This window comes from Bubalus bubalis, chromosome 13 (assembly GCF_019923935.1).
Source record: "Bubalus bubalis isolate 160015118507 breed Murrah chromosome 13, NDDB_SH_1, whole genome shotgun sequence".
Lineage (NCBI taxonomy): Eukaryota > Metazoa > Chordata > Mammalia > Artiodactyla > Bovidae > Bubalus > Bubalus bubalis.
This window is the reverse complement of record NC_059169.1, coordinates 17,247,347-17,275,200: the sequence shown is the minus strand read 5'-3', so window position 1 is coordinate 17,275,200 and position 27,854 is coordinate 17,247,347. Positions and strand designations below refer to the sequence as shown.

General features: G+C 39.5%; 1 protein-coding gene across 3 annotated transcripts in view; it reads left to right on the top strand.

The window, feature by feature from the left end:
- The window catches only part of LOC102413807 (ATP-binding cassette sub-family C member 4), a 500,000-nt gene extending 475,605 nt beyond the window's left edge, over positions 1-24,395 (top strand). For all 3 annotated transcript variants that reach the window (XM_045162446.1, XM_025263123.3, XM_045162447.1), the window contains 5 exons: positions 1,409-1,498; positions 9,508-9,680; positions 9,966-10,071; positions 18,426-18,560; positions 22,567-24,395. In XM_045162446.1, coding sequence (XP_045018381.1) covers positions 1,409-1,498; positions 9,508-9,680; positions 9,966-10,071; positions 18,426-18,560; positions 22,567-22,578 — 516 coding nt within the window. In that variant the 3' untranslated portion in view covers positions 22,579-24,395. The remainder of the gene's footprint in view (positions 1-1,408; positions 1,499-9,507; positions 9,681-9,965; positions 10,072-18,425; positions 18,561-22,566) is intronic.
- The last annotated feature ends 3,459 nt before the right edge of the window (positions 24,396-27,854 follow it).

Sequence of the window (27,854 nt, the reverse complement as noted above, 5' to 3'; positions counted from 1 at the left end):
AAAGAGTAACACATTCTGGACCAACTGTGTTCTTTAATTTCTGTTTTTGTGGTTCTTGGTGAATTTTCTATGTTAATTGCTTATAATATAAAAATTATTTACATAAATGTAAAGAGTAAAGCAAAAATAAAAACACAGTGGGAGTTTGGGGGAAAAAACATAATACAGATATCTAATGTTTTCTACCAAGAACTAGAAGAATGAATATCGCCTTGTTTATCCTTTGATTTCTGGCTCCCCTCCCACCAGGTTTTTCCTGACCACCGTCCTATACCCCAACTCTTATTTTCCAGGTCCCTGACAAAAACCTCTGGCATTTTCCTCAGCCCTCTCCACATCCTCCACTATTTTCTTCCTCTCCTTGAGGACAGACACTGTATCTCCCATTTCTTTTGCTTTAGTGCTTATTATGGTCCCTAACAAAAGGGAGTAATACTTAGTTATACAAGTATTACTAATGATCTCAACATCAGACTGTAAAGAGTCTGCCTGCAATGCAGGAGACCTGGATTCGATCCTTTGTGACCTGCCTTCCAGAAGAAATTTAAATGGCCAACATGAGCTTATGTACAAGATTCTCTCCTGAAACTGAGAAAGATATATATTTCCAGAGTAATTTATTATGTGGCTCCTCCCAAAGCAGATGAATGGTGGGGGTTGGGGGTGGTCTATTTAAATTAAAAATAATTTTAATTGTGACAGAGACCACAGTGGGTTTCAGGTTATCCTGACCTTGCAGTTAATAATGATCTGTGAGGCAGGTCATCCTGACCCACAGGTGAGAGAACGTGGGGACCAGCTGGTGCAGAATCAGAGGAGATCTCTCCATGGACAGAGGAACCTCGGACCCCAGGATCTGACGTTCTCTTTGCATGTGTGGGGATTTCCATTCACACCTGTGGAGAGAGTCCCCATCTCAGAAGTCTGTTTTACCAATGCAGAAAATATCCCAGTTCATTCTTCAGTGCCAATGTGAAAAAATTTAATCTTGCTTTGAGATATAAACCTTAATTAATCATTGTGTTGATATTTTCCAGTATTACATTAGGATTGACAATTTATCCAGTTCTCTTGATGTAAAATTCCTCAAATAAAATTATATCCTCATTTTTTGTTTAAGCAAATATTACCAGGAAGGCATTCTTTAAAAAGTCAAATCTTTCTTTTTTTTTTTCAATTTATTCTTAAGACAATGTGACACTTTCTTTCATTTTTGGTCAAACATCTAGAAGATATTTTGGAGCACACTTTGCACAATGGGAGATTAAAGACACTGTTTTGTAAAAAAGCATTTGAAACCTTAATAATGATTATAGTGAATTTTTATTTTTTGTATTTTAATTCTGTAGCCTTCAAACAAAATGAAAAGATGTTAATGTGATAACATTCACTGTTTTGGGGCTTTTAGGAAGCTGTTTTATTCACTGGGACCATGAGGAAAAATCTGGATCCCTTTGATGAGCATACAAATGAGGAGTTGTGGAATGCCTTAGAAGAGGTAATTTATTAAATGTAATTAACTTGTTAGCATCAGTATATATGTGTGTACATTTACAGTGTTGCATGTAATTAAGGGGAGCTTATTTGTTTAACTGACTTTGTTTACTTCTTAGGAAAACATTGATGACATGGGCATATGTGTAAATTAAAATGTGTATGTTAATGGTGATGAAAACCAATAAGAAAATGCCTTATTCTTTCTTTTTAGCATTTTCCCTAGAACACAGGGGGCTTCCTAGATGGCCCAGTGGTAAAGAATCTACCTGCCAATGCAGGAGATGCAGATTCAGTCCTTGGCTCAGGAAGATCCCATGGACTAGGAAACGGCAACCCACTCCAGTATTCTTACCTGGGGAATCTCATGATAGGGGAGTCTGGTGGGTCATACTCCATAGGGTCTCAAAGAGTCGAACATGACTGACTGAGCACATCCACAGTAGAACACAAAGTAGCTAGGTACATTATATTGTCCTTAATAGAGCACTAAACTAGAAGTTATAATTATGGTTTCGAGTTCTACTACATGAGCTAGTGAATTAGTTACCTTAATTACCCTGCAATGTTCATTTTATTCCTTGGATCTTAGGGAATATCTAGTAAATGGAGACAATAGTAGTTTTGCATTATAAACTGAATGACCTCATACCAATAAAATGCTATGAAGTTTCATCAGAAAGTGTTTGTAAAGATAAATTATAGTTATTAATAGAAATCATGTCCTTTTAAAGCTGCAGCATGAATGCAGGTAAGAGACTCAAGCTTTTGCTCAGTTTTTATATGGATAGGTTTGTTTCTAGAGGATTTTCTATTATTTTTTCTCCTGTTTCCATTTGGCCCACTTCTTTGAATTTCCTCACCCTTATACACAAGCAATGTTTACTGTTAAGTTGCTGTTGATTTGTATATTTTGATACAAATTATTTTGTGTAATCATCCTACTTTTGCAAATTGATTCTACTGATGGCAGAAATTATATATAGGCTTCTAAACCATAGACAGACTTCTAATTTCTCATTGGACCTAGCTCAGTCTTTAGATTTTAAAAAGTTGTTATTTAGTTGCTAACTTTTGTCCAACTCTTTGCGACCCCATAGACTGCAGCACGCTAGGCTCTACTGTCCTCCATGTCTCCCAGAGTTTGCTCAGATTTATGTCCATTGAGTTGGTGATGCCATCTACTTCTTATCCTCTGTCATCCCCTTCTCCTTTTGCCTTCAGTCTTTCCCAGAATCAGGGCTTTTCCAATGAGTTGTCTTTTCATATCAGGTGGCCAGAGTAGTGTAGTGAAGCTTCAGCTTTAGCAACAGTTCTTCCAATGAATATTCAGGGTTGATTTCCTCTAGGATTGACTGGTTTGATCTCCTTGTTGTCCAAGGGACTTTCAAGAGTCTTCTCCAGCACAACAATTAGAAAGCATCAATTCTTTGGTACTCAGCCATCTTTATGTTCCAACTCTCACATCCATACATGACTACTGGAAAAATCATAGCTTTGTTGGTAAAGTGATGTCTCTCTCTTTTTTAATGTGCTATCTAGATTTGTCATAGCCTTCCTTCCAAGAAGCAAGTGTCTTTGAATTTCATGGCTTCAGTCACCATCCATAGTGTCTGCTTCAATTTTTTTACCTTTCTACTTGCCATGAAGTGATAGGACCAGATGCCATGATCTTAGTTTTCTGAATGTTGAGATTTAAGCTAACTTTTTTCACTCTCCTCTTTCACCCTCATCAAGAGGCTTATTAGTTTCTCTTAACTTTCTGCCATTAGAGTGGTATCATCTGGGTATTAAGGTTATTGATATTTTTGCCGGAAATCTTGATTCTAGCTTATGATTCAACTAGCCCAACATTTTGCACAATGTACTCTGTGTATAAGGTAAATAAGAAGAGTGACAATATACAGCCTGGTTGTACTCCTTTCCTAATACTGGACCAGTCAGTTGTTCTACGTAAGGTTCTAACTGTTGCTTCTTGTCTTGCATATAGGTTTCTCAGGAGACAGGTAAGGTGGTCCTGTACTACCATCTCTTTAAGAATTTTCCATGGTTTGTTGAAGCACTTAACAAATGTGTATTAAATGTCTGATTTATCTCTTCATTTCAGAGAAGTGTGGTTTATTTCTTTAACAAAATATTTTAAGTACAAAGCCAAGTGACTGTCCATGTCCATGTTGTTGTTTGAATTCGTGTTTGTTATTTAGTGTCACTCTTCCAGAGATAACTCTGAAATCTATAATATATAGATGAGCTTTGATTGTGAGCAAGTAGATTTGGAGGCCTGACAGTTTCTTGCCAGTATTTCTGGTATCTGAAGGAAATCAACATTGAGTCTTTATATACCCACTCTGCTTTTCAGCAACTGTGAGGATTTTATTTTCCTACATTAGGACAATTGCTTCACTTTCCCCTACTTGATAATCAGTGGACCTCTGATTTCATTTAAGTTTGTGAGTCTTTCTACAGTTAAATTCTGGAAGAGAAATGAGGAGTATGGTTAATAATCAAATATAAAGAAAAATAGGATGATCCACTGGTCTTGAAACCACAGGACATATTTAATGGTGAAATTGTGATATAAAGATGAAAGTATTGTTAAACTATTTTTCTGTTTGTTTTCCAGCTTGAAATCTCTCTGCACAGATTCTCAATTACTAAAGTTACTCTAGAATTTTAGGACACATTGTTCCATGGAAAGAGAGTAACTGTTAATTGGGATACAAATCCTATCAAATGCTATCTTAGAACTTGGCCCAAATGTAATTCCTCAGTTCAGTTCAGTTCAGTTCAGTTGCTCAGTCTTTGCAACCCCATGAACTGCAGCATGCCAGGCTTCCCCATCTATCACCAAATCCTGGAGCCTACTCAAACTGAAATCCATTGCCTCAGTAATGCAATCCAACCATCCCATCCTCTGTCGTCCACTTCTCCTCCCACCTTCATTCTTTCCCAGCATCAGGGTCTTTTCCAGTGAGCCGGTTCTTCACATCAAGTGGCCAAAGTATTGGAGTTTCAGCTTTAGCATCAGTCCTTCCAATGAATATTCAGGACTGATTTCCTTTAGGATGGACTGGTTGGAGTCTTCTCCAACACCACAGTTCAAAAGCATCAATTCTTCAGTGCTCAGATTTCTTTGTTGTCCATCTCTCACATCCATACATAACTACTGGAAAAACCATAGCTCTGACTAGATGGACCTTTGTCGGCAGAGTAATATCTCTGCTTTTTAGTATGATGTCTAGGTTTGTCATAGCTTTTCTTCAAAGGAGCAAGCGTCTTTTAATTTCACGGCTGCAGTCACCGTCTGCGGTGATTTTGGAGGCCAAGAAAATAAGGTCTGTCACTGTTTCCATTGTTTCCCCATCTATTTGCCATGAAGTGATGGGACAAGATGCCATGATCTTTGTTTTTTGAATGTTGAGTTTTAAGCTAGCTTTTCCACTCTCATCTTTCAGTTTCATCAAAAGGCTCTTTAGTTCTTTACTTTCTGCCATAGGGTGGTGTCATCTGCATATCTGAGGTTATTGATATTTCTCCCGACAATCTTAATTACAGCTTGTGCTTCATCCAGCCTGGTATTCTGCATGATATAGTCTGCATAAAAGTTAAATAAGCAAGGTGACAATATACAGCCTTGACGTACTCCTGTCCCAATTTGGAACCAGTCTGTGGTTCCATGCCAGGAGCCACCACAGGAGATCCCACCCATGACAAAGGTCATGTGGAAGAGACCTGACAGGCAAAGGCAGATCAGGCCTCGAGGGAACCCCTGAATCTGTTCGAGCATCTACCCCAAAACCAGAATCTGTCTGTCTATTTTGTGCCTTTCACCAACTCTTCTGACATTAACAGGGGGCTATCCCTGACCACCTTTCTCTGGAAAAAATCAACTTAGGGCTTTAGTTAATAAGTCTCTTAGGCATGGTAGGAGTATTTCAATTCAAACGCCTCTGATGGCTTTCTAGCTTGCCTGACAGGCTTATCTAGACTCTTGCAGCTACGCATGCGACTGTTCACAGCCTCCCAACCGTGAGAGACACGGGAAGCCTAAAACATTCTAAAAATATAGAGCCTTTCAAAGAGTTAAAAACTATTAGAGTAGTGCTGGTGTAGGATTTCATTGCTAAGCCAATGCTTGCTGCCAAGTTCCCGTATCCCTTATCCATTGTACACCTGGGAGTGCATTGGTTAACATAGTTGGAATGTAAGAAAAACAAGTAGTAGGCTTGGAATTAACATCAGACCTTTGAGCTAATTGGTTCTTTCTTTGTTGTGACCCACTGCACTTTTGCTCCATGAAAGTGTAACTCTGTTTAGTACTTTCTGAGACTGGGAAAAATAAAGAAGAAACACTTTAAGGGAAAACAAGTTTTCTGGCTGATCAGCCTTTATCAAAAAAGGGTCATAAAATGTCCACAGGCCTCCAAGGCCAGAAGATAATGTACACAACATTGTTTATGGGAAAGGTATGTAGAAAAAATCCTGGTTTTGATAAAGACAAAACAGATGTAATGTTTGAGCTGACCTCTGTATGACTTTGCATCTTTCATTTCCCTCTATGTACAAGTCAAGGTATAAAAATTCCTTTGAAAATAAAGTTATGGGCCTCGTTCACCGAAGCTTGGTCTCCCTGTGTCATTCTTTTTTTTCCTTTTCCCTCCTTTTCTCTCTCTGTTCTTCTTTCAGGATGACTTCTTGGAACACAGGAGCTTTATTGGCTTTCTGTGTTTATCAAGGAAGATAAGCCCTGCTCTCCGCTTTGTTATCCTTATCTCCTAAGCCGTCATCCTGAGGGTACCCCTGGATCCTGCTGGGGCTGGACCCCGGCAGTTCCTTGTCTGGTTTTGTTGCTTCTTGACCTGCACACGGATTTCTCAGAAGGCAGGACAGGTGGTCTGGTATCCCCATCTCTTTAAGAATTTTCGACGGTTTGTTGTGATCCGCACGGTCATAGGCTTTGGGACAGTCAATAAAGCAGAAGTAGATGTTTTTCTGGAACTCTCTTGCTTTTTCAATGATCCAGTGGATGTTGAAAATTTGATCTCTGGTTCCTCTGCCTGTTCTCAATCCAGCTTGAACCTCTGGGAGTTCATGGTCCATGTATTGTTGAAGCCTCTCTTGGAGAATTTTGAGCATTTCTTTGCAGGCATGTGAGATAAGTGCTATTGTGCAGTAGTTTGAACATTCTTTGGCATTGCCTTCCTTTGGGATTGGAATGAAAACTGACCTTTTCCAGTCCTGTGGCCACTGCTGAGTTTTCCAAATTTGCTGGCATATTGAGTGTAGCATTTTCATACCATCCTCTTTTAGGATTTGAAATAGCTCAGCTGGAATCCCATCTCTCCACTAGCTTTGTTTGTAGTGATGCTTCCTAAGGCCCACTTGACTTCACACTCCAGGATGTCTGGCTCTAAGGTGAGTGATCACACCATCGTGATTATCTGGGTCATGAAGATCTTTTTTGTATAGTTCTTCTGTGTATTCTTGCAACCTCTTCTTAATATTTTCTGCTTCTGTTAGGTCCATACCATTTTTGTCCTTTACTGAGCCCATCTTGGCATGAAATGTACCCTTGGTATCTCTGATTTTCTTTAAGAGATCTCTAGTCTTTCCCATTCTACTGTTTTCCTCCATTTTTTGCATTGATCACTGAGGAAGGCTTTCTTATCTCTCCCTGCTATTCTTTGTAACTCTGCATTCAAATGGGTATATCTTTCATTTTCTCCTTTCCCTTCTCTTGTTTTCTCAGCTATTTGTAAGGCCTCCTCAGACAACCATTTTGTCTTTTTGCATTTCCTTTTCTTGGGGATGGACTTGCTCACTGCCTCCTGTACAATGTCACGAACCTCTGTCTATAGTTCTTCAGGCACTCTATCAGCTCTAATCCCTTGAATGTATTTGTCACTTCAACTGTGTAATCATAAGAGATTTTATTTAGGTCATACCTGAATGGTCTTGGAGAAGGAAATGGCAACCCACTCCAGTATTCTTGCTTGGAAAATCCCATGGACAGAGGAGCCTGGTAGGCTATAGTCCGTGGGGCTGCAAGAGTCGGACACGACTGAGCGGCTTCACTTTCACTTTCACTTGGATGGTCTAGTGAGTTTCCCTATGTTCTTCAATTAAAGTCTTAATTTTGCAATAAGAAGTTCATGGTCTGAGCCCCACTCACCTCCCAGTTTTGTTTTTGCTGACTGTATAGAGCATTGTAATTCCTAGTTATTATTGCCTATTGCCTCTACTGTCCTTTTTTCCCATCCTAGTACTTAATTATGGAGAAGGCAATGGCAACCCACTCAAGTAACTCTTGCCTGGAAAATTCCATGGATGGAGGAGCCTGGTAGGCTGCAGTCCATGGGGTCGCTAAGAGTCGAACATGACTGAGCGACTTCACTTTCACTTTTCACTTTCATGCATCGGAGAAGGAAATGGCAACCCACTCCAGTGTTCTTGCCTGGAGAATCCCAGGGATGGCGGAGCCTTGTGGGCTGCCGTCTATTGGGTCGCACAGAGTCAGACACAACTGAAGCGACTTAGCAGCAGCAGCAGCAGTACTTAATTATAACTTGATTATATGATTACACTATAGAGGGCCTTCATATTTGTATTATTCTCATAACCATCCCTGATTCATAAAAGAAAACAGAGTCAGAGGACAGTATTTTCTGAAAAATATATTTCTCTTCACAACCTTTATTCCTCATGAAGTGAATATGGACTTGAAGGAAAGTTTTAAAAAAAAAAACAAACAAACAACAAAAAAAAAAAACCACAGATTAGTGATGAGAATTTATCCAAGTCAGGGGCAAGTATGAGATTATTTCTTCAAAATTAGGAAGTCAGTCTTAAATACAAAAACTTGCACCACAATCCAGATCTTAACCTTTATATTCTGTGTACCTTTCATACTAATACTATATACCAATACCATGTTTAATCCTAATGCTGGCTTCTCCTGTCTTGTGATTAAACTCTATCAGGAGCACAGTTCAGGATCACATTCATAGACGTTCTCCAGCATTTAGGATACCATGGTAACATTGCCCAATCACCCTTGGGCAATGTTTTGTTAAGTGATGGTGTAATTCTGTGTTTCCTTATTGGCCCTCACTCATCAATCTGTTGGTCTCTTAATTTCAAGTATATTTACTCTTTGTTGTTTAAGTATAACCTGAGTTTGGTCCTTGTTCTATAATATTTCTGCAAAAATATTCATTGAACTGATCCCTGTCATCAATGTCACTTCAGCTTATCTTTGGCAGTTAAAATTTAATTAATTAATTTATTTATTTATTTATTATTTTTTTTACAATTTTAAGAACATAATTTAAATACTACCTATACCTGTAGTCTTGGGGGAAATAGTTGTTATGTTGTGTCCTGGTTTTCATTCACTGAAAGATATTTTTGACGTTGAAGAAAGTGCATGTCACTGGCTTAGTATTTATGTGATTAAACTTGGGAAAGAACCATAGCAAGAATAGGTTTTAGGATTACTAATGTATGAGGTACAGTTTACCAGTGTTTGAATTCACATTTTTTCCCCAACTTTTAGACCTTATAAAATGGTAAAGTACTGGTAAGATTATATCTTTAGAGAACCATACTTTCTATAATATGTATATTTTTAAGTTTCCTATTAGAGTACCAACTCATATGCAAAACTGTACTTTAGGAAACTTGACTCAACCATAAAGATCACTTTAATATTTCCGTTTGAACCACATTGGGAGAAATAGCTTCCTTTTTTGAGAGACTTCCTTAACTAGTACCTAGGTGGGGTTTCTGGTAGGTGGCAGGTGGCAGGGATGGAAGATACAGAGATCTATTTGTCTTGAGCTGACTCTATGGTCTTTTTCAGTGAATGCTCTTTGGAAGGAGCTCCACCATCACATGACTGTATGTGTAAGATATGTAAGAAGTCCTGAGGATGTCAAAGCTCTAATGTCTAAAAGACTCGTCTACTTAAGTAGCAATTTGTTTAGAAAAATGCTTTTCTTTCTATATCCACAGGTACGACTTAAAGAAACCATTGAAAGTCTTCCTGGTAAGATGGATACTGAATTAGTAGAATCAGGATCAAACTTGAGTGTTGGACAGAGACAACTGCTGTGCCTTGCCAGGGGTATTCTCAGAAAAAATCAAATACTGATTATTGACAATGCCACATCATATGTGGATCCAAGGTATGGAATTGAGGTCCTTGAAACCTGGTATCTGAACTTTAAATATGGTAAATGGAAAACATTTAGTGGTGATATAGTTTCAAGCAATTTTGAGGGAAGATTATTTTCCTTTGTTTTAAGAAAACATCAATTTCTGTTGACTTTTTTTTACTTAATTTTTAGGAATATGGATTTGTCTTAAAGTATTGATTTTAAAAAGCATTATACAAACATCATAGGGTATTTTCAAACCTCAAGTCCACTTTTCCAGTCTACACTGAACTAAATCAACTTCCTTGATTCCAGAACTGATGAGTTAATACAAAAAAACATTCGTGAGAAATTTTCCCAGTGCACTGTGCTGACCATCACCCACAGGTTGAGCACCATTATTGACAGCGAATGGATAATGGTAAGACCCTCACCTCTGGAATTTGAGCTGGTTCCAGTCATGTTCAGTTTTTCAACTCATCTGTCCTTGTAAAACTTGATAGGAAGCTTCATTAATTTAATTTTCTCTTAGTTTCTCCTCTCACTCCTGACAATAACTCAAGTACTTAAGTATATTTTCAGAATGTGCTATTAAATAATATATCCAGTATAATTCATATATCCAGTAATTTCATATTCTCATATTAAAAATTTACTGTTTTTAATTATTATTTTCTAAAGATCACAGATGAGAGTGTAGAAAGAAAGGTAGATCAGGGACTGAAATACTGTAGATAAGCAACTAGCAAGCCCCTGACACAATAGATCTGGGCACTGCACACATGGCAGGCTCCAAGTTTTGGTCTCTGGTACTGGTAAAATAATCTGCCTGCCAATACAGGAGTCACAGGAAAGGCAGGTTTGATCCCTAGATTGGGAAGACCATCTGGAGAAGGAAATGGCAACCCGCTTCAGTATTCTTACCTGGGGAATCCCATGGACAGAGGAGCCTGGCGGGCCATAGTCCATGGGGTTACAAAGAGTCAGACACAACTGAGCACACACAAACACATCTAGATACTGTCTTCCTTCCAGATTTGATTGGCTTTTTCTTCCTTATAATTTGATATTTCCTTCCTTAGCTTTATTTCCTTCCTTCCTCCCTCTATTTCTTTTCCTTATTCTCATTTCCATCTCTTTCTTTGTTCTTTCCCTGCTGAGATTCAATAAATGTTAAGGTGTGGCTTCTAAAATAATGAGACCATCTGTCAAAGGAAAACAATCTTTGTCTGCATATAATCTCAAAGGAATGCAACGGATTTTAAGATTAACACCCTAGCCTGTGGCACTAATCTGATTTCACTCATGTGGATGGTAACCATAGTATCTGCTGATGCTGCTTCAGTCAATTCAGTCACTCAGTCGTGTCTGACTCTGCAACCCCATGAATTGCAGCATGCCAGGCCTCCCAGTCCACCACCATCTCCTGGAGTTCACTCAAACTCACGTCCATCAAGTCGGTGATGCCATCCAGCCATCATATCCTCTGTCGTCCCCTTCTCCTCCTGCCCCCAATCCCTCCCAGCATCAGAGTCTTTTCCAATGAGTCAACTGTTCACATGAGGTGGCCAAAGTACTGGAGTTTCAGTTTAAGCATCAGTCCTTCCAGAGAACACCCAGCGTTGATCTCTTTCAGAATGGACTGGTTGGATCTCGTTGCAGTCCAAGGGACTCTCAAGAGTCTTCTCCAACACCACAGTTCAAAAGCATCAATTCTTCAGCACTCAGCTTTCTTCACAGTCCAACTCTAGCATCCATACATGATCACTTGAAAAACCATAGCCTTGACTAGATGGACCTTTGTTGGCAAAGTAATGTCTCTGCTTTTCAATATGCTATCTAGGTTGGTCATAAATTTTCTTCCAAGGAGTAAGCATCTTTTAATTTCATGGCTGCAGTCACCATCTGAAGTGATTTTGGAGCCCCAAAAGATAAAGTCCGACACTGTTTCCCCATCTATTTGCCATCAAGTGATGGGACCAGATGCCATGATCTTCGTTTTCTGAATGTTGAGCTTTAAGCCAACTTTTTCACTCTCCACTTTCACTTTCATCAAGACGCTTTTTAGTTCCTCTTCACTTTCTGCCAAAAGGGTTGTATCATCTGCATATATGAGGTTATTGATATTTCTCCCGACAATCTTGATTCCTGCTTGTGCTTCTCATGAAGAGTTTCTCATGATGTACTCTGCATAGAAGTTAAATAAGCAGGGTGACAATATACAGCCTTGACGTAGTCCTTTTCCTATTTGGAACCAGTCTGTTGTTCCATGTCCAGTTCTAACTGTTGCTTCCTGACCTTCATGTAGGTTTCTCAGGAGGCAGGTCAGGTGGTCTGGTATTCCCATCTTTTTCAGAATTTTCCACAGTTTATTGTGATCAACACAGTCAAAGGCTTTGGCATAGTCAATAAAGCAGAAATAGACGTTTTTCTGGAACTCTCTTGCTTTTTCCATGATCCAGCGGATGTTGGCAATTTGATCTCTGGTTCCTCTGCCTTTTCTAAAACCAGCTTGAACATCTGGAAGTTCACAGTTCAGGTATGGCTGAAGCCTGGCTTGGAGAATTTTGAGCATTACTTTACTAGCGTGTGAGATGAGTGCAACTGTGTGATAGTTTGAGCACTCTTTGGCATTGCCCTTCTTTGGGATTGGAATGAAAACTGACCTTTTCCAGTCCTATGGCCACTGCTGAGTTTTCCAGATTTGCTGACATATTGAGTGCAGCACTTTCACAGCATCATCTTTTAGGATTTGAAATAGCTCCTCTGGAATTCTATCACCTCCACTAGCTTTGTTCGTAGTGATGCTTTCTAAGGCCCACTCGACTTCACATTGCAGGATGTCTGGCTCTAGGTGAGTGATCACACCATCGTGATTATCTTGGTCTTGAAGATCTTTTTTGTACAGTTCTTCTGTGTATTCTTGCCACCTCTTCTTAATATCTTCTGCTTCTGTTAGGTCCATACCATTTCTGTCCTTTATCGAGCCCATCTTTGCATGAAATGTTCCCTTGGTATCTCTAATTTTCTTTAAGAGTTCTCTAGTCTTTCCCATTCTGTTGTTTTCCTCTATTTCTTTGCATTGATCTCTGGAAGGCTTTCTTATCTCTTCTTGTTATTCTTTGGAACTCTGCATTCAGATGCTTAGATCTTTCCTTTTCTCCTTTTCTTTTCACTTCTCTTCTTTTCACAGCTATTTTTAAGGCCTCCCCAGACAGTCATTTAGCTTTTATGCATTTCTTTTCCATGAGGATGGTCTTGATCCCTATCTCCTGTACTATGTCACGAACCTCCATCCATAGTTCATCAGGCACTCTATCAGATCTAGTCCCTTAAATCTATTTCTCACTTCCACTGTATAATCATAAGGAATTTGATTTAGGTCATACCTGAATGGTCTAGTGGTTTTCCCTACTTTCTTCAATTTAAGTCTGAATTTGGTAATAAGGAGTTCGCGATCTGAGCCACAGTCAGCTTCTGGTCTTGTTTTTGCTGACTGTATAGAGCTTCTCCATCTTTGGCTGCAAAGAATACAATCAATCTGATTTCAGTGTGACCATCTGGTGATGTCCATGTGTACAATCTTCTCTTGTGTTTTTGGAAGAGGGTGTTTGCTATGATCCGTGTGTTTTCTTGGCAAAATTCTATTAGCCTTTGCCCTGCTTCATTCCGTATTCCAAGGCCAAATTTGCCTGTTACTCCAGGTGTTTCTTGACTTCCTACTTTTGCATTCCAGTCCCCTATAATGAAAAGGACATCTTTTTTGGGTATACACAATGGAGTATTACTCAGCCATTAAAAAGAATACATTTGAATCAGTTCTAATGAGGTGGATGAAACTGGAGCCTATTATACAGAGTGAAGTAAGCCAGAAAGAAAAACACCAATACAGTATACTAAAGCATATATATGGAATTTAGAAAGATGGTAACAATAACCCTGTGTACGAGACAGCAAAAGAGACACTGATGTATAGAACAGTCTTATGGACTCTGAGAGAGAGGGAGAGGGTGGGAAGATTTGGGAGAATGGCATTGAAACATGTAAAATATCATGTATGAAACGAGTTGCCAGTCCAGGTTCGATGCACAATACTGGATGCTTGGGGCTGGTGCACTGGGACGACCCAGAGGGATGGAATGGGGAGGGAGGAGGGAGGAGGGTTCAGGATGGGGAACACATGTATACCTGTGGCGGATTCATTTGATATTTGGCAAAACTAATACAGTTATGTAAAGTTTAAAAATAAAATAAAATTTTAAAAAAATAGAAAAAAAAAGAAGAAAAAATAAATAAATAAAAGGTCTTGTAGGTCTTCATAGAACCATTCAACTTCAGCTTCTTCAGCATTCCTGGTTGGGGCATAGATTTGGATTACTGTGATATTGAATGGTTTGCCTTGGAAACGAACAGAGATCATTCTGTTGTTTTTGAGATTGCATCTAAGTACTGCATTTCGGACTCTTTTGTTGACCATGATGGCTACTCCATTTCCTCTGAGGGTTCCTGCCCACAGTAGTAGATATAATGGTTATCTGAGTTAAATTCACCCATTCCAGTCCATTTGAATTCACTGATTCCTAGAATGTCTATGTTCACTATTGCCATCTCCTGTTTGACCACTTCCAATTTGCCTTGATTCATGGACCTAACATTCCAGGTTCCTATGCAATATTGCTCTTTACAACATCGGACCTTGCTTCTATCACCAGTCACATCCACAACTGGGTATTGTTTTTGCTTTGGCTCCATCCCTTCATTCTTTCTGGAGTTATTTCTCCACTGATCTCCAGTAGCATATTGGGCCCCTACTGACCTGCGGAGTTCCTCTTTCAGTACCCTATCATTTTGCCTTTTCATACTGTTCATGGGGTTCTCAAGGCAAGAATACTGAAGTGGCTTGCCATTCCCTTCTCCAGTGGACCACATTCTGTCAGACCTCTCCACAATGACCCACCCGTCTTGGGTGGCCCCACAGGGCATGGCTTAGTTTCATTGAGTTATACAAGGCTGTGGTCCTAGTGTGATTAGATTGACTAGTTTTCTGTGATTATGGTTTTGGTGTGTCTGCCCTCTGATGCCCTCTTGCAACATCTACTGTCTTACTTGGGTTTCTCTTATCTTGGACATGGAGTATCTCTTCACAGCTGCTCTAGCAAAGCGCAGCCACTGCTCCTTACCTTGGACGAGGGGTATCTCCTCACTGCTGCCCCTCCTGACCTTGAACTTGGAGTAGCTCCTCACGGCCCTCCTTAGTATGCTGCTTAGTAATGAAATAAACAGATAAAGAAGGCCTGCATAATGTGTAAAAAGCAACAGATGGAGTTAACCAGTGATTTTGTTGGTCCATACAAAATAGGTAATAATCCAGAAATAAGTGATCAGTAATCCCCAGTAATCCTTATGCCCACTGATAATGGGACTGTCTCTTTTGACTACTTGGGAAGTTTCTGGAATACCACCTCCCAGCCTACTGCACATACATTGTCAGATGGGATATCAGTGGGGACATTGAGTAGATACCAGACTGTTACTATTGAGGCAGTGCCTGTAGTCTCATTCCTTGAGCAGGACATGCACAAGAGTGAGTTCTGGGCAGGCAGACAACAGCAGTAGGGCATTTGCAACCAAAGTGATGCTCTAGGCTTTAGTCAGTGTGTCCAGTCACCCAGATTAGAACATCACAGTAGGAAGCAGGTCCCACCTACAGATTTTCATGAGGGACAGAGTGACATTCCAAGATTGCAGGACAGTGACTCTTACATTATAGATATGTTATTTGGCATTGCCTTTGCTGTTATTATCAAAATATGTTCATTTGTTAATCCTTTATTTACCCATGCTGCTACTGCTGCTAAGTCGCTTCAGTCATGTCCGACTCTATGCGACCCCATAGACAGCAGCCCACCAGGCTCCCCCATCCCTGGGATTCTCCAGGCAAGAACACTGGAGTGGTTGTCATTTCCTTCTCCAAAGCATGAAAGTAAAAAGTGAAAATGAAGTCGCTCAGTTGTGTCCGACTCTTAGCGACCCCATGGACTGCAGCCTACCAGGCTCCTCCATCCATGGGATTTTCCAGGCAAGAGTACTGGAGTGGGTGCCATTGCCTTCTCTGATATCTCCTGGTAAATCTCAATAACCTCAATTTTTTTTTCTCTTGGTCAGTGTCTTTGAACAAATCTTTAATATGGTTTTACAAAGCAGTTTACAACCCCAGCCCCTTCCCACCTTTCTAGCTTTGTTCCACTCTGCTCTCCCTCTTTCCTTTATAGCTAAAACCACATTGATTTTCTTTCAGTTCTCCAAATGCAGTGTTCACTCTCTTATAGTTGTGCCCTCTCTGAACTATTGTGGCTGAGACTAAGGTGATGGAAGTAGAAATGGTGAAGTGGTTGGGATAGAGGCATTTGTTGGGATAGAGGCATTTGTAATAAATAACGAAGTGAAGCCAAGCGATTGTGCAATGGGTTGAACATGGAATGTGAGGGCAAAGAGGGGAGTTGATGCTGGTGTCTGGATTGGGTTCTGAGCATCTGGGTGAATGGAGAAGATAGAGGGAAAAGGGAAATGCAAGGGTTCACTTTGGAGCCTGTCACCTTCATAATGATTGACCTTGTTTTCCATGGTAGACCTTGCCATTCACTGAGGAGCAGTCCTTCTCACTCCTGTTTTGGGAGACCTTCAGTTTAGGACTCCCTTGTCAAGGTCATCAGTGATGTCCTAGGGAGGTCCCGCCAGGAGATGTAAATTTAGTCACTTGTTTACATCTTGGTCTGAGATGGTTGCGGTTGCTAACTCCTCTGGTAGGAATGGTAGGATTAAACATCAGGAGACCCAAGAGATGTGCATCTCCCAACTACAGAGTCATGGGATTGTTCTGTGTGGCCCATGCACCCCAGGTGTAAAATTTGTATTTTCTTCGAATGCTTCTGATTACTGATTGGCTTTCAATTCAGCAAAAACACCATAAATAAAGTTCTTTCTCAAATATTTGATTTAAAAAAATTATTTGAGTATAGTTGAATTACAATGTTGTGTTACTATCAGGTGTATAGCAAAGTGAATCAGTTATACATATACATATATCCAGTCTTTATTAGAGTCTTTTTCCATATAGGCCATTACAGAGTATTGACTGTTCCCTGGGCTACATTAGGTCCTTATTAGTTATCTGTTTTATATATAGTAGTGTCCATATGCAGAGAAGGCAATGGCACCCCACTCCAGTACTCTTGCCTGGAAAATCCCATGGACAGAGGAGCCTGGTAGGCTGCAGTCCATGGGGTCGCTAAGAGTCAGATACGACTGAACGACTTCACTTTCACTTTTCACTTTCATACATTGGAGAAGGAAATGGCAACCACTCCAGTGTTCTTGCCTGGAGAATCCCAGGGATGGTGGAGCCTGGTGGGCTGCCGTCTATGGGGTCGCACAGAGTCGGACACGACTGAAGCGACTTAGCAGCAGTAGCAGCAGCAGCAGCAGTGTCTATATATCAATCCCTATCTCCCAATTTATCCCTCCCCTAATTACCGCTTGGTAACTGTAAGTTTCTTTTCTACATATGTGACTCTATTTCTGTTTTATAGATAAATTCTTTCTACCCTTTAAAATTTTTAAAGCATTTTTGTACCCTTTTTTAGGTTTCACACATAAGTGATATGATATGTTACTCTGTTTGACTTACTTCACTCAGTATGACAATATCTAGGACCATCCATATCACTGCAAATGACATAATTTAACTTTTTAATGGTTGAATAATATTCCATTGTGCATATGTACCACATTTTTTTAATCACTGGAATGTGAACCTCAATTTCTTACTTGCTTCTTTATTCTTATTCAAAGAAAAAATTGGTTTTCTAGAGATGTCTTCTGTTCGCAGCAGTTCAGCTAAAGTAGCTCTTATATATCAACTCCTTTTGCCAATCTTTCACTCTCAGAATAATAAACCACAACCACAATCAACTTCAGGAAGCATCTTAACTTTTCAGACAATGGATGCTGCCCTTCTTAGCAACTGACATAATCAGGGCCCTGTGGGTTGAAAAAAAAATGCACAGTCTGGATGTTGAGAGTTATGTTATAGTCAGTGGACTTCCTGAGGATCTCAAGTCGGGGATGGAACATCTAAGACAATGCTGAGAAACTGTTCTAAAGAGGCAAGGGTAGGGGGTCAGGATGTATAGGAATTTTTGCAACAAAAGACTAGGTAGTCATAACAACAAAAGATTACTGTTAAAGAAAATCAGATATCTCAAGTAAATGAATTTAGCACTTCTATGTTTAGGGGGAGCTATAAGAGTCTGGGCTCACTGAAATCATTCCACTGACATGCACCTCAGCTATCTGGGCCAGTATCCTGTGTTTTCTCATCCTGAGTTTCCTCAGGGCTCACTGTGGGGAGTGGGTGCAGTCTGATGGCTGATAGATGGCAAGTATTCTTTCCTTTCTGAGTTCCCTCAGGGCTCACCAGCTCATAATCGTGGCTGTAGTCACTGATGACTGTGATGTCCTTTGTTTACTGATACAGCAGGAAATGTTTCATTTCCCATCTATACCATTAAAATAATAAAAGGTTGGTTTGGGCCTTTATTTGCCTAATAAAACCATTATCAAGGTAATCAAACCATTAAAATATCAGCCAGGCCTACCACCCAAATAGATTTTCTCTATTCTTCCCTTCCTGTCCGTTTACAAACTATTGTCTGATTTATAATATGTTACTGCAAAACATGGTGTGCTAACGGGTTTCTTCCTGCTAATTGACAGGTTTGGGATTCAGGGAGACTGGATGATTATGATGAGCCATATTGCATGTTGCAAGATAGATACAGCCTGCTTTACAAGATGGTGCAACAACTGGGTGAAGCTGAGGCCACTGTTCTCACTGAAAGGGCAAAACAGGTGAGCCTGCTGTGGGGAGCTGTAATTAAAGTTCGTCTCCACAGCACACTCCTCATGCTGTGGCACCAGGGATGTGGTAACAAGCACTCTGTGTCATTTTCAATTAAGAGCCTCTGGATACAAAACCTCATAATTGGGTCTTAACAACACATTGCGGAAGGCAGATCTGCTGAGAATTGGCAGCGGTGTTGTTGGTGGAGTGTAGGATATGCATGCACACATACCTGAGAGAGATTTCAGATTAGAGTTTCCACATGATAGGAGTCTGGGTTCCATGATTCTCATGGAACACAGTATATTCTCACTTTGCAGACCCTTTACTTTCATCCTAAATGATGCTCAGAATGTTGGTGATGCAAATGTTTCAGGGAACATTCAGGGAATTTGAGATTTTGAAGGAAATAACATTTGTAATATTCCGGGTCTAGGAAGAAGTACAAGGGAAAGATGTAGATCACTTCTGTTTCTAATCTGTAAAGAAAACTCCTACCTGATACTGTCACTTTCTTACTAATTCTTTGTCATTTAGAATTAGGTCCAGTTGCCTCCCTTATGGGCTTCCCTGGTAGCCCAGCTGGTAAAGAATCCACCTGCAATGCAGGAGACTCCAGTTTGATTCCTGGGTTAGGAAGACCACTGGAGAAAGGATAGGCTACCCACCAGTATTATTGGGCTTTCCTGGTGGCTCAGCTGGTAAAGAATCCACCTGCATTGCAGAAGACCTAGGTCTGATCCCTGGGTTTGGAAAATCCCCTGGAGAAGGGAACAGCTACCCACTCCAGTATTGCTTCCTCTACCTTTTAGAAGATGAAATTGCCATCATGATAAATCAAGAACTCATAATGTTGCAGAGAGGAAACCAATTCTGAGTCCATGTTGGAAAATATTTCTTTGGCTTGCTTTCCATTGCTCTTATTATTATAATCATACTTAATGGCTTGTCTGGAGGACCCTGTCCCTCCTAACTGTAAACTAAAACCCCTTTGATTGGCCCTTGGAGAGAGAGCTTGTCCCTGTCCACCTGTGAATCAGTTCAGTTTAGTCGCTCAGTTGTGTCCAACTCTTTGCAACCCCATGGATTACAGCATGCCAGGCTTCCCTGTTCATCACTAAGTCCTGGAGCTTGCTCAAACTCTTGTCCATTGAGTCAGTGATGCCATCCAATCATCTCATCCTCTGTCATCCCTTTATTCTCCTGCCTTCAATCTTTCCCAACATCAGGGTTTTTTCCAATTAGTTTTTTGCATCAGATGGCCAAAGTATTGGAGTTTCAGCTTCAGCATCAGTCCTTCCAATGAACACCCAGGACTGATTTCTTTTAGGATTGATGAGTTTGATCTCCTTGCAGTCAAAGGCACTCTCAAGCATCTTCTCCAACACCACCATTCAAAAGCATCAACTCTTTGGTGCTCAGCTTTCTTTATATCCAACTCTCACATCCATACATGACCAATGGAAAAACCATAGCCTTGACTAGATAGACCTTTGTTGACAAAGTAATGTCTCTGCTTTTTAATATGCTGTCTAGATTGGTCATAACTTTCCTTCCAAGGAGTAAGCGTCATTTAATTTAATGGCTGCAATCACCATCTGCAGTGATTTTTGAGCCCCCCAAAATAAACTCAGGCACTGTTTCCAATGTTTCCCCAGCTATTTGTCGTGCAGTGATGGGACTGTATGCCTGACCTTAGTTTTCTGAATGTTGAGCTTTAAGCCAGCTTTTTCACTTTACTCTTTCACTTGCATCAAGAAGCTCTTTAGTTCTTCTTCACTTTCTGTCATAAGGGTGGTGTCATCTACATATCTGAAGTTATTGATATTTCTCCCAGCAACCTTGATTCCAGCTTGTGCTTCTTCCAGCCCAGCGTTTCTCATGATGTACTCTGCATATAAGTTAAATAAGCAGGGTGACAATATACAGCCTTGACGTACTCCTTTTCCTATTTGAAACCAGTCTGTTGTTCCATGTCCAATTCTACCTGCTGCTTCCTGACCTGCATACAGGTTTCTCAAGAGACAAGTCAGGTGGTCTGGTATTCCCATCTCGTTTAGAATTTTCCACAGTTTATTGTGATCCACACAGTCAATAAAGCAGAAATAGATGTTTTTTTCTGGAACTCTCTTGCTTTTTTGATGATCCAGCGGATGTTGGCAATTTGATCTCTGGTTCCTCTACCTTTTCTAAAACCAGTTTGAACATCTGAAAGTTCAGAGTTCACGTATTGCTGAAGCCTGATTTGGAGAATTTTGAGCATTACTTTACTAGCATGTTAGATGAGTGCAACTGTGTGGTAGTTTGATCATTCTTTGGCATTACCTTTCTTTGGGATTGGAATGAAAACTGACCTTTTCCAGTCCTGTGGCCACTGCTGAGTTTTCCAAATTTGCTGACATATTGAGTGCAGCACTTTCACAGCAATATATATATTTCATATCCAGTTCTGTTTTGGGGGTAGCAAGCAACAAGAAATAAATAAAGCACAGTTGATATGAAGGTGAATGTCTCAGTGGTTTCCTGTTTCATTTATGAAGTCCATTATCTCTCTCCCATGATGACTTTGTTGACAACACCCACAGATGTATTCAAAGCCAGGGTTTATAAAGCATCTGTAATCAAACATTCAAGTGACCCAGCTCATAACATGAGTCAGCCTCAAATAGGTGGTACATTTTCTACTTTAAGGACTCAAACAAAACTTTTCTTGTTCAGGTAAAAAAAAAAAATGACAGTCAAAATCCATTTTCACCCAAACACATTTAGAAATAAGAGTTCACAAGTCTTGACATTATTTCATTTTGTTATGTGTATCTGTCAAGAATGGTTTCCCTGGGGGCTCAGTGGTAAAGAATCCACCTGCCAATGCAGGAGACATAGGTTCAGTCCCTGAGTCAGGAAGATCCCCTGAAGAAGGAAATGGCAACCCACTCCAGTATCCTTGCCTGGAAAATTCCATGGACAGAGGAGCCTTGAGGATCCATGGGATTGCAAAAGAGTTGGGCATGACTTAACAACTAAACAACAACAAATCTGTTAAGAAACTGACATACAATACAGTTACTGAAAACTGATGATTCTGGAACTTGCCAGCATTTCATTTCCTTTTTATTCTTATCATGCATTTATCAGAAAACCTGTATCTCTTCTAGTTCAGCTGGAAATTGGTAGAATTGAAGAACTTAGGGACCTGGCAAAGAACTATCCTATATTGTGGCATCATCTTACATTTAAGAGAGGTTGGTTGGTTGAGTCCTAGTTAGAGCTTTTCTACATGCCTTATGACTGCTTTGCCTTACAAACTAAATGCCAGTATATTTCATATATATATGCCAGTGTTTCAGTGCTTGTCAATCAGAGTTTATAAAATATAGGGATTACAACCTGGTGAAAGTGAAGTCAAAGTGAAAGTTGGTTAGTCATGTCCAAGTCTTTATGACCCCATGGACTATACAGTCCATGGAATTCTCCAGGCCAGAATACAGGAGTGGGTAGCCTTTCCCTTCTCCAGGGCATCCTCCCAACCCAGGGATTTAACCAAGGTCTCCCGCATTGCAGACAGATTCTTTACCAGCTGAGCCATAAGGGAATATTAGCATCCAAATCTACTGCGCTCATTTAATGTGTGAAAATGACAAATTCTCATGCATTCACTAGATTTTCCAGCCTCTTTGTCACTCTTTTTTTTATCTCCAGGCTTTGAGTCAGTAAAATGATTTTGTTTATCAATTTAATGTAGTGATAAAATATATCTGTGAATCAGAATGGTCAGAACTCTAGTGGATCTACAGGTTGTTTGATATTAAGCCCAGCCCCACTGAGGGTTTTAATGGGGCTACTTCCTCCATAAAATAAATACATCTCTGCTTTTTAAAATGGTGACTCCACTAGTGATATGATTTGTGCCAACATGAAAAAGTGGATGTAGAAATGTGTTGCCTCAGGGAGGACTTTGCAACTTTTAAACATGCTGTTTTTTTGTTTTTTTTTTTTTCTTTTTTTCTCCCTCAGGTGCATCTCTAAAGATATCACTCACAGTGACCATGTGATTATGAACACTTACAGTGGACAGCCTTCAGTCTTAAAAATTTTTGAGTCAACACTGTGATTCTACCATGAGGTCAAGTCTATCCCAAAGGCATCTTTCCAACAGGTTTTACACTGTATAAACTATGTTGTACTTTTTTTTATACCAAGAAATATTTATACACACAAGATGTTAGTTTATCTATCTTTTCCCCTCCAACTTCACCAACTGATTCCAAGCTCTTACAAAATGATTTATTATTTTTATTTTTATGTTATACTATTTTCTTCTCCAAATCAGAGGTTCAGGCCACCAGTAAAAGCTGTCTACCAGGTTTTCTGCCTTAAGAGACTCCAGAGCCAAAGCTCATTTTCTAATGTGCAAGAAAAAGTTGTCACAGATTTTTTTTTTATATTGTTCCCCAAATTACCTACTACTTTCCAGTCATGTCAGGGCTTCAGCTTACTTGAAGACTAGTGTGAAGTAGCTGTTTTGTGTCACCATTTCCTTTAATATAACTAGAACTCATTATTCTACCCAAAGATCTCTACTTAAAACACTACAGAGAAAACTAATAGGAAAAACAAAAATATATTGTAGTTTAAGTGAATTATGGGAGAGGAAGGTGTCCCCCGCTCCAAAAAAAAAAAAAAAATGATACATGATTAAAATATAGAAGGACAATATTATGTGTTCTAAAAGAGAAGGAAGAGAAAATATCCTTTCTCAAAATAGAAGGCCTTCTAGGGGATTTGAGAATGAAGGACAGATGTATGATCTATTGTCTTCTAGACAGATAATTTTATTTTATTTTTTAACTTTTTTTATTGTGGTAAAATGTGTAACATAAAATTTGCCATAAAGTCACTTTTAAGCATACAGTTCAGTGGTGTTAATCACATTCACAGTATTGTGCAGCCATCAATGTTTACTTTATTTTTGGTAATTATGTTAGTACTGTTCATTTTGTTATTTGTACAGAGTCATTTTTGGTAAGTTTTATTTCTCTAGAGGTAGATCTATTTCCTGTGAGTTTTGAACTTAACTTGCATAAAGTTACTCCCTATATCTATATGTTTAAACTCTGCAGCATCTATAATTGTGTTCTTTCTTTTTTTCTTTTTAATTTTCTTTTGAGCCTTTTTTTAAAATGAGTAATATTACATAACTTTTTCCTATTTTAAAGAATCACATTTTTTGCTGAATTGATATTTCCTGTTTTCTTTTCTACTTCATATTATTCTGTCTTTCCTTCAACTTTTCATTTATTTTGAGATTTATTTCCTAAAATTCTTAAATTGGAAATTTAGATCAACTTTTAACTTAATCATTTTTCTAGTGTAAGTACATTAGCTACTTTTTCTTTTTTTACCCTAAGGCCCACTTAACTATAACCTACAAGTTTGGATACTAGCACTGATCAATAACCATACCATTAAGTATTTTCTAATATCTAATTGAATTCATTATTTATATCTTTTATGCATGAGTTATTCATAAGGGTAATATTCTCTAAATTTCAAGTGCTAATGGATTTTTTTCTATTAGACTGAACCATGTATAACCACTAACATTCAATCCTTTTTTTCACCTATATAATAACATTTTCATATGGTTCAAAATAATAATTTTATTTTGTTATTAACATAACAATTTCTACACTTGAATTAGTCAGACAACATTCAATTGAGGATTTTAAACCAAAGGTAACCATGTTTACATACAAAGTTCCTGTTTGCACCACTTGTATTTTATTTTGGAATTTAAAAGTGTTAAAAGTATGTATATAATCAGTAAAGTTCAAATAAAAATCCTCCCCGAGTACTGATTTTTTTTTTTTTTTTTGATATGTATTGCAGAATAGTTCTCTGGGATGCAGACTCAGATGGAGTTTAGTTCTGGAATGTTTATCAGGGGTGCCCTTGTGATGAACATTTATAGAATCAGAAGAGAAGAAGCAGGGTAGGGCAGAGGGAAAATCAAGCTGCAACACTGTTCAGATGACCTTAGCTGACCCCATGGGGGTCTGGAGTGAAGATAGTCCTTCAGGGTTCTCCTGACAAGTCCACTGGCCAGGCTTTTATGCTTCCCCCTGGATGCGTCGTTGCATAAAAGCTATCCCCAGAGGACCTGGTGGCTGAAGACTGCCCACTGACAGCACATCCAGCAACTGGACAACAAGTCCTCAAAGAGAGGTCTGGACAGCACATCACCATGTCCCCACAGCAAGTATCACAGCTCCAGAGGTAGGTGATGAGGATGTACTGTGGGGAAAACTTGATTTTTTAGTGTGCAGCTCAACCCTGTGCACCTCCCACTTCAGTCATAAAAAAGTAAAAAAATAGAGGAGCTTTTGTTTTCAAGTCTAAAGCCGATACTGTGCATTGATTTATACAATTCTATTCTTGAATCAGTACCATGGTCCAAATGTTGAAGAATATACCAGAAAACACAACAGGCCACTTTAAAATTCTTCAGGGTTTTGTAAACACAATCCTTGTGTTAAAACTTGTTTTACACTATTAAAACTATTGATAATGTGTAATAGGGCCTTCTGAAAGCTTGTATGGTCTCATTTTAAATATAAATATCATGGTTACCATTAACTCACACACTAAGAGTGTAATACTCAAATTCTCCAAGCCAGGCTTCAACAGTAGGTGAACTGTGAACTTCCAGATGTTCAAGCTGGATTTAGAAAAGGCAGAGGAAACAGAGATCAAATTGCCAACATCTGCTGGATCATCAAAAAAGCAAGAGACTTTAGAAAAACATCTATTTCTGCTTTATTGACTATGCCAAAGCCTTTGACTGTGTGGAGCACAATAAACTGGAAAATTCTGAAAGAGATGGGAATACCAGACCACCTGACCTGCCTCTTGAGAAACCTGTATGCAGGTCAGGAAGCAACAGTTAGAAGTGGACATGGAATAACAGACTGGTTCCAAATAGGAAAAGGAGAATGTCAAGGCTGTATATCGTCACCCTGATTATTTAACTTATATACAGAGTACATCATGAGAAATGCTGGGCTGGAAGAACCACAAGCTGGAATCAAGATTGCCAGGAGATATATCAATAACCTCAGATATATAGATGACACCATCCTTATGGCAGAAAGTGAAGAAGAATTAAAAAGCCTCTTGATGAAAGTGAAAGAGGAGAGTGAAAAAGTTGGCTTAAAGATTAACATTCAGAAAACTAAGAATATGGCATCCGGTCCCATCACTTCATGGCAAATAGATGGGGAGACAGTGGAAACAGTGTCAGACTTTATTTTTTTGGGCTCCAAAATCACTGCAGATGGTGATTGCAGCCATGAAATTAAGAGACACTTACTCCTTGGAAGTAAAGTTATGACCAAACTAGACAGTGTGTTAAAAAGCAGAGACATTACTTTGCCAACAAAGGTCCATCTAGTCAAAGCTATGGTTTTTCCAGTAGTCATGTATGGATGTGAGAGTTGGACTATAAAGAAATGTGAGCACAGAAGAATTGATGCTTTTGATCTGTGGTGTTGGAGAAGACTTTTGAGGGTCTCTTGGACTGCAAGGAGATCCAACCAGTCCATTCTAAAGGAGATTAGTCCTGGGTGTTCTTTGGAAGGACTGATGCTGGAGCTGAAACTCCAATATTTGGTGACCTGATGTGAAGAACAGACTCATCTGAAGAGATTCTGATGTTGGGAAAGATTGAAGATGGGAGGAGCAGGGGAAAACAGAGGATGAGATGATTGGATGGCACCACCAACTCAATGGACATGAGTTTGAGTAAACTCTGGGAGTTGGTGATGGACAGGGAGGCCTGGTGTGCTGCAGTACATGGGGTCACAGATAGGACGCAGCTGAGCAACTGAACCAAACTGAACTGAACCATTAACAAAGAGGGTAGTGGTTGAGAGGGTAGTACAGATGGGGCATAGGTTTTATATGTAAAGGGCTTAGGTGGCTCAGCTGGTAAGGAATCTGCCTGCAATGTGGGAGACCTGGATTTGATCGCTGGTTTGGAAGGGAGAGTACCCGCTCCAGTATTCTGGCCTGGAGCATTCCAAGGGGTTGTAAAGAGTGACCATGACTGAGTGACTTCCATTTTTATGTGCAAAAGCTGTTATTAAAAGTTATTAATTTTCCTTTAAAAATGGAGAATATGGATTAACTGAGCTTTTCTAAACCTAATGGCCTAAGAAAACTATTTTTTCCCCAAAACTAAAATGGCAATGTGTGTTTAAAAGTGGGTCAAACATATTTTTTTTGAATTTATAACTAAAAAATAACATTACTGGAAGGAAGAACATGCCCCAGCCTTATGAGACCTCTATCTACACACCCAGCCCAGATTATTTGCCTTAGGAGTCAAATTGGTATTGTGTGTGTAGCCTTTCCCTTCTCCAGGAGATCTTCCAAACCCAGGGATCGAACCCACGTCTCCCTCATTGCAGGCAGATTCTTTACCAGCTGAGCCACAAGAGAAGCCCTGACATTGGATGGTTCTGACTAAAGTCACTCTTTCACTCAGCAACCATGCTCATACTTATCCATTCCAAAAGGTGAAAGCTTTGGGTATTCCAAACCAGTGTTTTTTTGTTTGTTTGTTTGTTTTCTGAAAACTAATCATGTTTAAATTTGGAGGAAATTACATTGAAAATATTTTTAAAATTAAATATTGCAGACTGCCTAGACAGAAAATGAGCCTCTGAGATGGAGTTTATATCACATTCAGTTCAGTTGCGCAGTCGTGTCCTACTGTTTGTGACCGCATGGACTGCAGCATGCCAGGCCTCCCTGTCCATCACCAACTCCCTGAATTTACTCAAACTCATGTCCATCAAGTCAGTGATGCCATCCAACCATCGCATCCTCTGTTGTCCCCTGCTCCTCCCATCCTCAATCTTTCCCAGCATAGGGGTCTTTTCAAATAAGTCAGTTGTTCGCATCAGATGGCCAAAGTATTGAAGTTTCAGCTTCAGCATGAGTCTTTCCAGTGAATATTTAGGACTGATTTCCTTTAGGATGGACTGGTTGGATCTCCTTGTAGTCCAAGGGACTCTCAAGAGTTTTCTCCAACACCACAGTTCAAAAGCATCAATTCTTTGGCTCTCAGCTTCCTTTATAGTCCAACTCTCACATCCATACACGACTACTGGAAAAATCATAGCTTTGACTAGATGGACCTTTGTTGGCAAAGTAATGTCTCTGCTTTTTAATATGCTGTCTAGGTTGGTCATAGCTTTTCTTCCAAGGAACAAACGTCTTTTAATTTCATGGCTGCAGTC